At 37.6% G+C, this 16,570-nt stretch overlaps 1 protein-coding gene across 5 annotated transcripts in view; it reads left to right on the top strand.

Annotated features, from left to right (window-relative positions):
* The window catches only part of MICU1 (mitochondrial calcium uptake 1), a 221,350-nt gene that overhangs the window by 126,805 nt on the left and 77,975 nt on the right, over positions 1 to 16,570 (top strand). For all 5 annotated transcript variants that reach the window (XM_043476629.1, XM_043476631.1, XM_043476632.1 and 2 more), the window contains one exon: positions 1,135 to 1,332. In XM_043476629.1, coding sequence (XP_043332564.1) covers positions 1,135 to 1,332 — 198 coding nt within the window. The remainder of the gene's footprint in view (positions 1 to 1,134; positions 1,333 to 16,570) is intronic.

The following is a 16,570-nucleotide window of genomic DNA, read 5'->3' on the forward strand; positions in this document are numbered from 1 at the left end:
AGATATTATGATTAAAGTAGAGGCCTTGACTAATTTCACAAAACAGGCCCTCCTAAATAGAACAAAAGCCATCCAAGCCTTAAATGAAGAGCAAATCCAAATGAGAAAAGCAGTAATTCAAAATACTCACAGCTGCTCAAGGAGGGACCTGTGCTATAATTAAGGTTGAATGTTGTGTATGCATTCCTGACTTATCTGGTAATGTATCACTGCTTTAGATGACGTGAAAAACCAGGTAAAAGCAATGTCAAAAGAAAACATTCCTTTCTGGACTTCGGTCCTATCTTGGGTGAAGGGGGATTGGTGGAAAACTATATTTACCATTGTTATAGTTGCCTTGATATTTCTGCTTTGTGGACCCTGAATTTTACAATGTATTATGAACTTTGTAACCCGAAGGTTGATGTCATTCTCCCAAATTGGTGGTCGGGGAGTCAGGGTGCAATATATCCCTATGAATGATGCTCATAATATGAGTTAAGAGCATCAAGAAGGGGGAATGAAGAAGGAAACAGACAGAGCTGGACTCCGTCTTAGGCCAGACTGCGAACGTTAGGCTACACTCATGGTCACCCTCCCAATGGACTCTGAACTTTGTGCCCGGAGTCTATAGAAATGGCATACCAATGGAAAACCAGACCCCCTGGATAAAAGACCCTCAGGACTTATACTTGGACTCCCTGTTGCCTAAAAGAATATGCTAATTATCTCTGTAACAGAACAAAGTGGAAAATTCCAGTATGTTTATCGCGATATGACCACAGGCCTATTGATAAATATCCACTGTTTATCTAGTCTTGTGACACATGAATTATGGGTTAACTTTGATCGTATCTCTCTTTTACCTTGTCCAGACTAGTTTCAAGGAATTTGAGGAGGTGGGTTTGAGCAGGTACACTTAGGGTATATAAGATTTTCACAAAAACTGGTCGGGGTCCTTGGCTAAGAGTAGACTTTGCCTTGGGCCCACCAGTGTAATAAACTGCACTCCACTAAAAAAAATAATAATAAAATAAAAGAGAGAATTGTAGTACAGTGTAGGCAGATAGTAACCAGTTGATTGTTATTACTGTTACTTTTCTACATTTTCTACCTTGTAATATTTTTCTGGACTGGGGTTTGCTTCTCCATTAGGTTCAGAGCATTATTCGCTCCCAAACCAGCATGGGAATGCGTCACAGAGATCGTCCAACAACTGGTAACACCCTCAAGTCTGGCTTGTGTTCAGCCCTCACAACCTACTTTTTTGGAGCTGATCTCAAGGGGAAGCTGACAATCAAAAACTTCCTTGAATTTCAGCGTAAACTGCAGCACGATGTTCTGAAGCTAGAGGTAGGTATTTCTTGGACTTCAGGACACTGTCCACCATGTACCCACAAAGAGACTCTGGGCTGGGAGGGGCCTGCAGTATAGTTATTCTTTTTATCTAGCTTCAATCATGAGAACTGATTGGTTTGAATCTTATCAGTGATCTGCAGCCTGACAGCAAGTAGGAAATAATATATTCTAGGACTGAAAGCCCAAGAAGTCTAAATTGAAAATCTTAGTTGTCTCTGAATACTCAGCTTGAGGAACAAGAAATTCAGGAGTCAGAGCAGTTCTCAACCTGAGCATGTATGCTTATTGTGTAAAAGGCACTAGGGGATGAAGGCAAGGAGGATAATAAGGAGCTCTTTCTATGAAAGTTTACAAAGGTAATAACAGCTGGAAACACAAAAGGTCAGAAATAAAGATGTATGTACTCAGAGTTACAAAGGTGTCATACTGGGTTTGGGGATTTACTTTTCCACTTAAAGTTTAGACCGTCATGGTGTTCAGTTCCTGGACACAACTCTGTAAGAGTATTATTACCTTTTCCTGTGCCTGAATTAATTACTTTTGGGATTAGTTGGCTACTGAGTCTGTTTGATTCAAAACATGCATTAAATGCCTTTTGTATGCATTTTTGTTTGAGGACAAAAAATGAAGTCTCTGATTTCTTCAGATTTTAAAAAATTCCCTTATGCTGGTGTTTCTCCACCCCTCTTTTTTGGTTAACATATGCCCTGCTTTTAATGTTGTTTGAAATTTTAAAACATTAAATACTGTGACTGAAAACACATAAAAGTATTGGATAGAAGTGCTGCTTTGTTTTTAAACTCTGGATATTACTTCTCTATCTGCTCTCCCATCTTTCCCCCGAGATTCTAATATACTACTCCCACCTCTTCCTCCCACTTTCCTCAGTTGAGACAGTTTGAAAAATCCTAACTGAATTCCCATTATTGATCAGAACAGTGTTTAATATTCATTCTCTAGAAGAGAGGCAGAAGAATAGGTCATACTAAAAATCAAATCTAACTTTAGAATGTGCTTTCACACTGTTTTTTTTTTGAAATAGTATAATTAATATTTAAGGAATGTACCTTAAAATAACAAAGTAATGGTTCTCCACGATTCAGCCTCCTTCAAGAGTCTCTTGTAGCCCCTGTAATAGTTGGTAAGTATTTATTTATTTTATATATAGTTCAGGGGGCACAAAACTTTACCTCTATCCTCCTGGGGTCTCCACCTGAACCTGAGTTTTAAATTAATGTAAGACAGATTAACAAGGGGAAAGGATACAGATTTTTACGCATACATGGGAATCCCCGTAAAAAAATGAAGACCCAAAGAAGTGGCTTGGACTAAGTGTTTACATACTAAGTTGAGCAAAGAGAAGCAACTTAGCTTTGTGAAATTCGCATTCTTATCACCAGAAAAAGGGAGTCAAAGTCAAGCGTTATCTGTGCAAACAGATTTTGTTAAACTAATTCTTATCTTCCTTTAGTCCCCCATATGTTTTAGTTACTTGTCCACAGTTGCCTTTCTTTGATTCTTTCCTCCCGGTATAAGGAGGACATCTTTCACATGAGAGTTTTACATCCTGCTTTCAGGAGTCCAGTTGTTTTTGTGTAAAGAGTTCCTATGTACTAGGATTCTAGACATATGCCTTGGCCCCTTGTATGCATACCTGGAATGGTCTTCTTTGGAAACATTATAACATAATTTGGGAATGTGAAATTATTTAACTTGTTAATTATATAATTACAACTTAGCATGGAGTATACATCCATAAAATGTAGTTAGGAAAAAACACAAGTCAGAATGGCAATTTTAACAAACTTTAAACAACAGTATGGGGTCATCAGAATATGGAGCAGATGCCAACTTTACCACAGTCTAGCCTGACACTCATTCGTGGACACATGTCAGAGTCTCAAGAGACAGAGCATGGACCTTTGTCTTTTATCCTGAGATGCTGGAGAGCTTAAAGCCCACTAACATACCATGTAGATTGCCAATGAAGTAGAATGTTATAAAGCAGATTATGGATTTCATACATGTATACCTGCACATAGACTACACCCAAATGCTGAAGAAAAGAGATCTAAAAGACAGTTATATCTAAGATATTTACTCTAGAAAGCTGTCTTCTATTTCACATTGACTTGGATTATCTGTAGTCTTTGGGCCAAGACATACCAAAACTGTTTCTGTTTGACAATCCACAATCCCTCATGTGAGGGAACCAACAGACTTTTGTGAAAGAACCCAGCCTACCACATAATAAAAATCCTATTTACTACATAAAAATGTTTACTAATCTTAAGTCCATTCTTCCCATTTAATGGCACAAGATCAATGAATAAGCCTCCTTACGAATAACCCCCATATTTAAATTTTCATGGCTCAGTGCTGTGTCTTCCTAACTAGATGTATAATTCTTTGAGGAGTTATGAATAACAGAAAGACCAAAGGCTCTGGTGTACTCATAGTGAGACCTTGGTTAAAATTTTCTTTCTACCACTTACTGGCTGTCTGTGATGAGTTATTTATTCTCTCAAAGCCTAGATTCTCCTTTGTACAACATGAAGAAGTGAAGTCGCTCAGTCGTGTCCAACTCTTTGCAACCCCATGGACTGTAGCCCACCAGGCTTCTCCATCCATGGGATTCTCCAGGCAAGAATACTGGAGTAGGTTGCCAGTTCCTTCTCCAGGGGATCTTCCCTACCCAGGGATCGTACCCAGGTCTCCCGCATTGCAGGCAGACACTTTAACCTCTGAGCCACCAGGGAAGCCCAACATAGTGGTGGTTAAGTGAGATGGTGTTTCTTATCGGCTGAATTGTGTCCGTCCCTCCCCATCCCTACACCAGAGTTTCTGTATTGAATCCCCAAACCCAATTTGAAGATAGCTATGATTAAGTTAAAATGAGGCTATTAAGGTAAGCCTTAATCCTATCTTACTGGTAACCTTATAAGGCATGGAAATTTGGAAAGAGACACAGACACACCCGGCGTGTACTTATACAGAGGGACAACCGTGTGAAGAGACAGCAGGAGGATAGTCAACTGCAAACCAAGGAGAGAGGCTTCAGAGGAAAGCAACTTGGCCTATACCTTGATCTTGGACATCCAGCCTCCAGAGCTGTGAAAAAATTAATTTCTGCTGTTTGTCACCCAGTTGGTAGTATTTTATTATGGCAGCCTCACTGAACTAACACAGTGATGTGTGCCTGAAACACTTGGCATGTACCATGCCTTTAATAGTTATCCTTCCACCTTCTTTTATACACCCTCTACCCTTCGTGTATCAATCGGCACATAGTAGACACGTAAACCGGAGAAGGCAGTGCACCCCACTCCAGTACTCTTGCCTGGAGAATCCCATGGACGGAGGAGCCTGGTGGGCTGCAGTCCATGGGGTCGCACAGAGTTGGACACGACTGAGCGACGTAGCAGCAGCAGCAGCAGACATGTAAACAGATCATCCTAGACGAATGACCGAAAAGCCTTACTTTCATTTTGAAAGAGTTTTCTGATAAAACATCTGGAAAATGGAAGCAATTTTGTTTATGAAACACTTTTAATTTTACATTTTGAAGTTTAGGTAATTTCTCCCCTCACTGAATATGAAATATAGTATTATCACAGCCAAGAGGAAAATAGAAGTGATTAACACTATCTTAACTTTCACATGGGTTTTATAAGTTCCATCATTCTATTTATCTCTTACCAGTTTTATTTCATTGCTTACTAATCTACTTTAAAATTTTAGATCAAGGAGATTTATAGCTCCATTTAGTTATTTCTATCTTCTTCTCACCACAGTAGCTTTGAGAGTGAAGAGAACACTATTTATCTGTCAAATTTAATTTCCACACGGGTCAGGGAAGGGAAAAAGTCCATGAACGATATCTACTGAATGCCTACTATGAGCCAGACAATGTGTAGATATGTGTAGATATGTAGATATGTGTAGATATGACATGCCTTCTTTATTTTATTTTATTTTTTTTGTGAGTTAAGTTTTATTTGGGGCTAAATGAGGACTGCAGGCCAGGAGGCAGCATCTCAGATATCTCTGAGAGACTGCTCCCCGCCTTCTTTATTTTAATCATCACCAACCTTATTGGATTTGGTGGAATTATACCTGAGTTACAGATATAGAAACTGAAACTCAAAAAGATAAAAGTTACAGAGGTAGTAAATGGTACAATCAGGATTCCAATTCAGCCTTTCAGACTAAGCTCTTCTCTGTTCATCATCTGATTGTTATTATTTTTAGTCTGAGATGAGGTTTCTGTACATGACTTATTTGGAGCTCTAAAGAAAAAATGTTAAGAAATTTAGGAACAGAGAACAAAATAAATTTCCTGAATATTTATAGTTTCCCTTTTTCAATACCATGTTTTTCCAGTTCCTTTGCCCCTCAAGTTGAATCTTATGACTGAGAAGAAATACACCATTCTTTGTGTTTATAAAATACTATGTAAACTACCTATTTAGTTTCTTTACATAACAGTCATTGACTTGTTAGATTTTTTGTGTTTTAATGCTCTTGACTCTGGTCATATTTGTTTTTTTATACCCTTTGTCTTTATTCCGGAATTCAAAAAGCATGGATTTAAAAGAATGACTTTAGAATACCCAATTCCATAAGAAAAGATGAGTTAGTGATGGTGAAATACCTTTGTGTTTAAGGCTGTTGGGAAAAGGAGTTATAATGACTTGGAATAAAATTATGAACAATTTAATTAAATACTTAACTTTTCATATGCATATAAAAGCCACATATACATGCATTTTAATAAATCATAGTGGCTTAATGTCAAAAATGCACAGTTTTTTAAAAATATCTCCTTTGAAGTTATTAAAAATTCCATCTAAGTCTACCAAGAACTATTGAGCTGAGTTCCTTGGAGACAGGTGCCAAGTCTAATTTCAGTTAATATATTCATTGATTTCTTGAGGACTGCAGCAAGTAGGATGTCAGTCAAAAATGAAAGGTAATAGAGAACTCTTTGAAAGATTATGATTAATTTTAATTTGGGGGGAGGAGAAAAAGGAGCTGTCATTATGTCAAAGAAAAGTAAAAACTATACAAGGAAGAAGGCAACTTCAGAATACACAGGAGGCAAACTGAAAGAGTATCATCTAACAGAATTCCAATTTGTAACATCTTTTTTATAAGTTTTGGGGTTCACATGCTTATTGCATAACCAACCAGATTATCACATTTTAAAATGGAATGAGTATCAATTATCTGAAGGCAAATTATGTATAATTCAGAGGGTAACAATGACTGTCTTATATTCCCAGTCTTCAAGAAAAAAAATATTGATGTTAACTAGATTTGTTCAGTCAGAAAGAAAGATAACAAGGCAACATAAAAATCTATGCTAATTATTCCCATCTGCTATTAAGAGTAGAGCAAAAAAATGAGGGTTAATTTAATTTAAATTGTAAGGAGCTTAATATTAAAGAATTCCAGAATCACCTACCCTTTACATCATCAAGCTGACATCCTTGTACTCATCTCTTCAAAGTACTAAAGTAGAATTAAATCTTTCTTGCCTCAATGGAGGACCATATTAAAAGACAAACCTCAGCTCTTTTCTTGGCCAAAACATTGTTGGAAAGGAGACCAGAAGGCAACCAAACACTTTCATTAGGAACTAGAACACTCTTGGCAAAGCAGATTTCTTTTTATCTTAATAGTCTGTTTTGGGCTTTTTTCCTCCTGGGAAGCTGATTCTTATTATGTAAACTTAAAAATGAGAATTGACTTTGATTTAACTAAATCTAAGAAACAAAATGAGGTATATTTGTTGGATTTTTTCTTTTTTTTTAGTTTTATTCTTCCATTTTTGCCTCTACAAAACAGAATGTGGATAGTAATAAATCTACAGTTTCTTATTTCATCCTTAGATGTTTTCAACTTGAATTTTCCAAAAATCATTAAAAGAGTTATTAGAGAGTACTTTAGGGATTTATAACTTTAAGGAGTAAAGTATATGCTTAAAGGCTTAAAAAACAGATGAGCAGAAAAAAACCTTTAACCTTGTTATTAAGATAACAGTCCCCACTATAAAAAATCTAGTTATATTTGGCTATGATAATAAAATTTTTTACCAGTTATCTTTTGTAAAAAATTTGAAGTACATAGCCAGCATGAACTGCTTTAAGCTTATAAAACTCTGTTGAGAAAAGGCCTTTACCACCATCACCCTAATTCCAAAACCAGACAAAGATGCCACAAAAAAAGAAAACTACAGGCCAATATCACTGATGAACATAGATGCAAAAATCCTTAACAAAATTCTAGCAAACAGAATCCAACAACATATTAAAAAAATCATACACCACGACCAAGTGGGCTTTATCCCAGGAATGCAAGGATTCTTTAATATCCGCAAATCAATCAATGTAATACACCACATTAACAAATTGAAAGATTAAAAACCATATGATTATCTCAATAGATGCAGAGAAAGCCTTTGACAAAATTCAACACCCATTTATGATTAAAACTCTCCAGAAAGCAGGAATAGAAGGAACATACCTCAACATAATAAAAGCTATATATGACAAACCCACAGCAAGCATCACCCTCAATGGTGAAAAATTGAAAGCATTTCCCCTGAAATCAGGAACAAGACAAGGGTGCCCACTCTCACCACTACTATTCAACATAGTGTTGGAAGTTTTGGCCACAGCAATCAGAGCAGAAAAAGAAGTAAAAGGAATCCAGATAGGAAAAGAAGAAGTGAAACTCTCGCTGTTTGCAGATGACATGATCCTCTACATAGAAAACCCTAAAGACTCTACCAGAAAATTACTAGAGCTAATCAATGAATATAGTAAAGTTGCAGGATATAAAATTAACACACAGAAATCCCTTGCGTCCCTATACACTAACAGTGAGAAAACAGAGAAATTAAGGAAACAATACCATTCACCATTGCAACAAAAAGAATAAAATACTTAGGAATATATCTACCTAAAGAAACAAAAGACCTATATATAGAAAACTATAAAACACTGATGAAAGAAATCAGAGATGACACAAGTAGATGGAGAAATATAGCACGTTCATGGATCGGAAGAATCAATACACTGAAAATTAGTATATTACCCAAAGCAATCTATAGATTCAATGCAATTCCTATCAAGCTACCAATGGTATTTTTCAGAGAATTAGAACAAATAATTTCACAATTTGTATGGAAATACAAAAAACCTCAAATAACCAAAGCAATCTTGAGAAAGAAGAATGGAACTGGAGGAATCAACCTGCCTGACTTCAGACTCTACTACAAAGCCACAGTCATCAAGCCAGTATGGTACTGGCACAAAGACAGAAACACAGATCAGTGGAACTAAATAGAAAGCCCAGAGATAAATCCATACACCTATGGACACCTTATATTTGAAAAAGGAGGCAAGAATATACAATGGAGAAAAGACAATCTCTTTAAAAAGTGGTGCTGGGAAAACTGGTCAACCACTTGTAAAAGAATGAAACTAGAACACTTTCTAACACCATACACAAAAATAAACTCAAAATGGATTAAAGATCTAAATGTAAGACCAGAAACTATAAAACTCCTAGAGGAAAACATAGGCAAAACACTCTCTGACATAAATCATAGCAGGATTCTCTATGACCCACCTCCCAGAATAATGGAAATAAAGCAAAAATAAATAAATGGGACCTAGTTAAACTTAAAAGCTTTTGCATAACGAAGGAAACTATAAGCAAGGTGAAAAGACAGCCTTTAGAATGGAAGAAAAGAATAGCAAATGAAGCAACTGACAGAGAATTAATCTCAAAAATATACAAGCAACTCCTGCAGTTCAATTCCAGAAAAATAAGCAACCCAATCAAAAAATGGACCAAAGAACCAAACAGACATTTCTCCAAAGAAGACATACAGATGGCTAACAAACACATGAAAAGATGCTCAGCATCACTCATTATCAGAGAAATGCAAATCAAAACCACAATGAGGTGCCATCTCACGCAAAAAGTCTACAAACAATAAATGCTGGAGAGGGTGCGAATAAAAAGGAACCCTCTTACACTGTTGGTGGGAATGCAAACTAGTATAGCCACTATGGAGTATAGTGTGGAGATTCCTTAAAAACTGGAAATAGAACTGCCAAACGACCCAGCAATCCCACTGTTGGGCATACACACCGAGGAAACCAGAATTGAAAGAGACATGTGTACCCCAAGTTTCATCACAGCACTGTTTTCAATAGCCAAGACATGGAAGCAACCTAGATGTCCATCGGCAGACGAATGGATAAGAAAGCTGTGGTACATATACACAATGGAATATTACTCAGCTATTAAAAAGAATGCATTTGAATCAGTTCTGATGAGGTGGATGAAACTGGAGCCTATTATACAGAGCGAAGTAAGTCAGAAAGAAAAACACCAATACAGTATATTAATGCATATATATGGGATTTAGAAAGATGGTAACGATGACCCTATATGCAAGACAGCAAAAGAGACACAGATGTAAAGAACAGACTGTTGGACTCTGTGGGAGAAGGCGAGGGTGGGATGATTTGAGAGAATAGCATTGAAACATGTATATTATCATATGTGAAATAGATCGCCAGTCCAGGTTTGATGCATGAGCCAGGGTGCTCAGGGCTGGTGCACTGGGATGACCCTGAGGGATGGCATGGCGAGGGAGGTGGGAGGGAGGGTCAGGATGGGGAACACATGTACACCCATGGCTGATTAATGTGAATGTATGGCAAAAAGCACCACAATATTGTAAAGTAATTAGCCTCCAATTAAAATTTTAAAAATAGAAATATATAAAAATGATAGAATAAAAATGTAAGTGCCCACAATAATTATTTATAAGTCAGTCACTCATGACTTGATGTTAACACTTTTTAAAGCTAATTCTGTCTTCTCTGTGTACCATATTGTCAGGTAGGTCCAAAGTCTTGCCCTGATGAAACCAAGTTAACTCTCAGGGTAAGTTAGTTTAATAAGAAGATACATAAAACCTAAAGCCAAACTCTGATCAGAGTTTCTTGCAATTCCCTTTACACCCTATAGCTCAAATTTGCTGTCATTTGCCGCTTGTAGGTGGAATAAGACTGGAAAGTCTATGCATGCTAGAATGTGCATGGTGATACAAAGCTCCTTTGATGTAAATGTAACCTTAATCAATTATCCTATAAAAATTACATAAAGCAGTGCTTATTGTTTCATATCTTTTGGAGAATGAAAGGAAAGTTTGAGTGATACTTTGGTGCTTAAACATATGTGATCTAGGCATGATTTTTAAAAGATATTAATTAGTACTTCTGAATCTGACATTTCAGATTGATCATTAAAGTGCAGAAAACTTAGAGATTAATACTTTTTTTTGATTTGCAGATAGCATTGCAATTCCAAAGTCAATATGTTAGTGATACCTCTTATCATACTTGGCAATCACCAGGCTTTTCTTGTCATCAAATAGCTTTAATTTACATTCTAAGTTAACTTTAAACTGGCCACAAGAAAAAAAAGGGCTCATAAATGAATCATGAAAATTTGATTTTCTCTGGTGGAAATTCTTCCTCAGTCTTATCATTCAGATAGTCTTATTAACCATTTTTTTTAGTAGAACACAGACACTTCTCAATTTATGAATGAGCTGTGTACCAGTGTGTTAAAAGTTCATAGGTCAACTGTTTGGAAATCAGAATGCAGTGATAATTTTTTTAGTCTTACATACAGCAGAATGCTTAATATACAATATAGTTGAACGTGATACAGTAAAATGGAAAGTTGTATAAAAGATGATTGTAAATGTTTAATCAGTAGCTACTCTGCCAGCTACAACAGTTTGTTGTAGAAGTATCAAACATTTTAACAAAAAATTGAGTACATATTACATAATAAAAATACTAGCCAACATATCTCTTGAGTGTACTAGAAGCCAAGCACTATTGTGGGTACCTTATTACCTTATTTACGTGTAATCTTCACAACACTATTTGATTGACATTATAATTATCCACATTTAACAAATGAGAAAACGAAGACCCAAAGAAGTTAAGTAATTTACTCAAGGTCCCTAACATGATAAAGGAGGAGCTGATATTTGATTCTAGGCAGGCTACCTCTAGAGTCTGCTCTTTTTTTAGTTGAAGTCTATTTAATTTACAGTGTTCTGTTAGTTTCAAGTGTACAGAAGTGTGATTCAGTTATACATACATACATTTATATATTCTTTTTCAGATTTTCGATTATATGTTACTGTAAGATATTGAGTATAGTTCCCAGTGCTTTACACTAGCTCCTTGTTGTTTACCTGTTTTGTATAAAGTAGTGTATATATGTTAATCCCAAACTCCTATTTATCTTCCCTCCTCTGCCTCTAACTATCCCCTTTGGTAACCATAAGTATGTCTTCTATATCTGTGAGTCTGTTTCTGTCTTAGAAATAAGTTCATTTATATCATTTTCTTAGATTTACATATAAGTGATATCATATGATGCTTCTTTTTCTAACTGACTTCACTTAATATGCTAATCCTAGGTCGGTCCATCTAGATTGCTGCAAATGTCATTTTAGTCTTTTTATGGCTGAGTAATATTACATTGTATATATATACCACATCTTTTTTATCCATTCCTCTTTCAGTGGACATTTAGGTTGCTCCATGTCCTGGCTTTGCTTCCAACGAGCAAACGTCTTTTAATTTCATGCCTTCAGTCACCATCTGCAGTGATTTTGGAACCCAGAAAAATAAAGTCAGCCACTGTTTCCACTGTTTCCCATCTATTTGCCATGAAGTGATGGTACCAGATACCATGCTCTTAGTTTTCTGAATGTTGAGTTTTAAGCCAACTTTTTCACTCTCCTCTTTCACTTTCATCAAGAGGCTCTTTAGATCTTCTTCACTTTCTGCCATAAGGGTGGTGTCCTCTGCATATCTGAGGTTATTGATATTTCTCCTGGCAGTCTTGATTCCATCTTGTGCTTCATCCAGCCCAGTATTTTGCATGATGTACTCTGCATGTAAGTTAAATAAGCAGGGTGTCAATATACAGCCTTGACATACTCGTTTCCCAGTTTGGAACCAGCCAGTTGTTCCATGTCCAGTTCTAACTATTGCTTCTTGACTGCATACAGGTTTCTCAAGAGGCAGGTCAGGTGGTCTGATATTGCCATCTCTTTCAGAATTTTCCACAGTTTGTTGTCATCCACACAGTTAAAGGTTTTGGTGTGGTCAATAAAGCAGAAGTAGATGTTCTTGTGGAACTCTCTTCCTTTTTCGAATATCCAGCATGTTGGCAATTTTATATTTGGTTCTTCTGCCCTTTCTAAATCCAGCTTAAACATCTGGAAGTTCATGGTTCACGTACTGTTGAAGCCTGGCTTGAAGAACTTTGAGCATTATTTTGCTAGCATGTGAGATGAGTGCAATTGCGTGGTGGTTTGAGCATTCTTTGGCATCGCTCTTCTTTGGGACTGGAATGAAAACTGACCTTTTCCAGTCCTGTGGCCACTGCTGAGTTTTCCAAATTTGCTGGCATATTGAGTGCAACACTTTCACAGCATCATCTTTTAGGTTTTCAAATAGCTTAGCTGAATTCCATCACCTCCACTAGCTTTGTTCGTAGTGATGCTTCCTAAGGCCCACTTGACTTCACATTCTAGGATGTCTGGCTCTAGGTGAGTGATCACAACATCATGGTTATCTGGGTCGTGAAGATCTTTTTTGTATAGTTTTTCTGTGTATTGTTGCCACCTCTTCTTAATGTCTTCTGCTTCTGGTATGTTAGGTCCATACCATTTCTGTCCTTTATTGAGCCCATCTTTGCATGAAATGTTCCCCCTTGATATCTCTAATTTTCTTGAAGAGATCACTGGTCTTTCCCATTCTATTGTTTTCCTCTATTTGTTTGCACTGATCCCTGAGGAAGGCTTCCTTATCTCTCCTTGCTGTTCTTTGGAACTCTGCATTCAAATGGGTATATCTTTCCTTTTCTCCTTTGCCTTTAGCTTTTCTTCTTTTCTCAGCTATTTGTAAGGCTTCCTCAGACAACAATTTTGCTTTTTTGCATTTATTTTTCTTGGGGATGATCTTGATCACTGCCTCCTGTACAATGTCACGAACCTCCATCCATAGTTCTTCGGGCACTGTGTCTATCAGATCTGATCCCTTGAATCTGTTTGTCACTTGCACTGTATAGTCTTATGCCATGAAATTAAAAGATGCTTGCTCCTTGGAAGGAAAGCTATGACCAACCTAGACAGCATATTAAAAAACTGAGATATTACTTTGCCAACAGTGGTCCATCTAGTCAAAGCTGTGGTTTTTCCAGTAGTCATGTATGGATGTGATAGTTGGACTACAAAGAAAGCTGATTGCCGAAGAATTGATGCTTTTGGACTGTGGTGTTGGAGAAGACTCTTGAGAGTCCCTTGGACTGCAAGGAGATCCAACCAGTCCATCCTAAAGGAGATCAGTCCTGAATATTCATTGGAAGGACTAATTCTGAAGCTGAAACTCTAATACTTTGGCCTCCTCATGCGAAGGACTGACTTATTTGAAAAGACCCTAATGCTGGGAAAGATTGAAGGCAGGAGGAGAAGGGGCCAACAGAGGATGAGATCGTTGGATGGCATCAGTGACTCAATGGACATGAGTTTGAGTAAGCTCTGGGAATTGGTGATGGACAGGGAAGCTCAGAGTTGGACACAACTGAATGACTGAACTGAACTGAACTAATGTTCTGACTTTTATAGACAATGTTGCTATGAAAGTAGGGGTGCATGTATATTCTTGAGTTAGAGTTTTCTCCAGATATATAACCAGGAGTTGATTTACAGAGTCATAAGGTAACTTCCTTTTTAATTTTTTAAGGAATCCCCATACTAATTTCCATAGTTCAGTTCAGTCACTCAGACATGTCTGACTCTTTGCTACACCATGAACCGCAGCATGCCAGGCCTGCCTGTCCGTCACCAACTCCCGGGGTTCACCCAAACCCATGCCCATTGAGTCGATGATGCCATCCAATCATCTCATCCTCTGTCATCCCCTTCTACTCTTGCCCTCAATCTTTCCCAGCATCAGGGTCTTTTCAAATAAGTCAGCTCTTCGTGTGAGGTGGCCAAAGTATTGGAGTTTCAGCTTCAGCATCAGTCCTTCCAATGAACACCCAGGATTGATCTCCTTTAGGATGGACTGGTTGGATTTCCTTGCAGTCCAAGGGACTCTCAAGAGTCTTCTCCATCACCACTGTCCAAAAGCATCAATTCTTCAGTGCTCAGCTTCTGTAGTCTAACTCTCACATCCATACATGACTACTGGAAAAACCATAGCTTTGACTAGACGGACCTTTGTGGTCAAAGTAATGTCTCTGCTTTTTAATATGCTGTCTCATTTGGTCATAACTTTTCTTCCAATGAGTAAGCGTCTTTTAATTTCATGGCTGCAGTCACCATCTGCAGTGATTTTGGAGGCCAAAAAATAAAGTCAGCCACTGTTTCTCCATCTATTTGCCATGAAGTGATGGTACTGGGTGCCATGATCTTAGTTTTCTGAATGTTTTTAAGCCAACTTCTCTCCTCTTTCACTTTCGTCAAGAGGCTCTTAGTTCTTTTTCACTTTCTGCCATAAAGGTGGTGTCATCTGTATATCTGAGGTTATTGATATTTCTCCTGGCAGTCTTGATTCCAGCTTATGCTTTATCCAGCCCAGCGTTTCTCATGATGTACTCTGCATATAAATTAAATAAGCAGGGTGACAATATACAGCCTTGACATACTCCTTTTCTTATTTGGACCCAATCTGTTGTTCCATGTCCAGTTCTAACTGTTCCTTCCTGACCTACATACAGGTTTCTGTACGTAGGTCAGATGGTCAGAGGCAGGTCAGATGGTCTTATATTCCCATCTCTTGAAGAATTTTCCACAGTTTATCATGATCCACACAGTCAAAGGCTTTGATATAATCAATAAAGCAGAAATAGATGTTTTGCTGGAACTCTTTTGCTTTTTCCATGATCCAGCAGATGCTGGCAATTTGATCTCTGGTTCCTCTGCCTTTTCTAAAACCAGCTTGAACATTTGGAAGTTCATGGTTCACGTATTGCTGAAGCCTGGCTTGGAGAATTTTGAGCATTACTTTACTAGCATGTGAGATGAGTGCAATTATGCAGTAGTTTGAGTATTCTTTGGCATTGCCTTTCTTTGGGATTGGAATGAAAACTGACCTTTTCCAGTCCTGTGGCCACTGCTGAGTTTTCCAAATTTGCTGGCATATTGAGTGCAGCACTTTCACAGCATCATCTTTTAGGATTTGAAAGCTCAACTGGAATTCCATCACCTCCACTAGCTTTGTTCATAGTGATGTTTCCTAAGGCCCACTTGACTTCACATTCTAGGATGTCTGGCTCCAGGTGAGTGATCACACCATTGTGATTATCTGGGTCGTGGAGATCTTTTTTGTATAGTTTTTCTGTGTATTCTTGCCACCTCTTCTTAATATCTTCTACTTCTGTTAGGTCCATACCATTTATGTCCTTTATTGAGCCCGTCTTTGCATGAAATGTTCCCTTGGTGTCTCTGATTTTCTTGAAGAGATCTCTAGTCTTTCCCATTCTATTGTTTTCCTCTATTTCTTTCAATTGATTGCTGAGGAAGACTTTCTTATCTCTCCTTACTATTCTTTGGAACTCTACATGCAGATTATATCTTTCCTTTTCACTTCTCTTCTTTTCACAGCTATTTGTAAGGCCTCCTCAGACAGCCATCTTGCCTTTTTGCATTTCTTTTTCTTGGGGATGGTCTTGGTCCCTGTCCCCTGTACAGTGTCACGAACCTCCGTCCATAGTTCATCAGGCACTCTGTCTATCAAATCTAATCCCGTAAATCTATTTCTCACTTCCATGTATAATCATAAGGGATTTGATTTAAGTCTTACCTGAATGGTCTAGTGGTTTTCCCCACTTTCTTCAATTTACGTCTTAATTTGGCAATAAGGAATTCATGATCTGAGCCACAGTCACCTCCCGGTCTTGTTTTTGCTGACTGTATAGAGCTTTTCCATCTTTGGCTGCAAAGAATATAATCAGTCTGATTTCAGTGTTGGCCATCTGGTGATGTCTATGTGTAGAGTCTTCTCTTGTGTTTTTGGAAGAGGATGTTTGCTATGACCAGTGCATTCTCTTGGCACAACTCTATTAGGCTTTGCCCTGATTCAGAGACTGTACCAATTTACATTCCCAC

This window comes from Cervus canadensis, chromosome 8 (assembly GCF_019320065.1).
Source record: "Cervus canadensis isolate Bull #8, Minnesota chromosome 8, ASM1932006v1, whole genome shotgun sequence".
NCBI classification, from domain to species: Eukaryota; Metazoa; Chordata; class Mammalia; order Artiodactyla; family Cervidae; genus Cervus; species Cervus canadensis.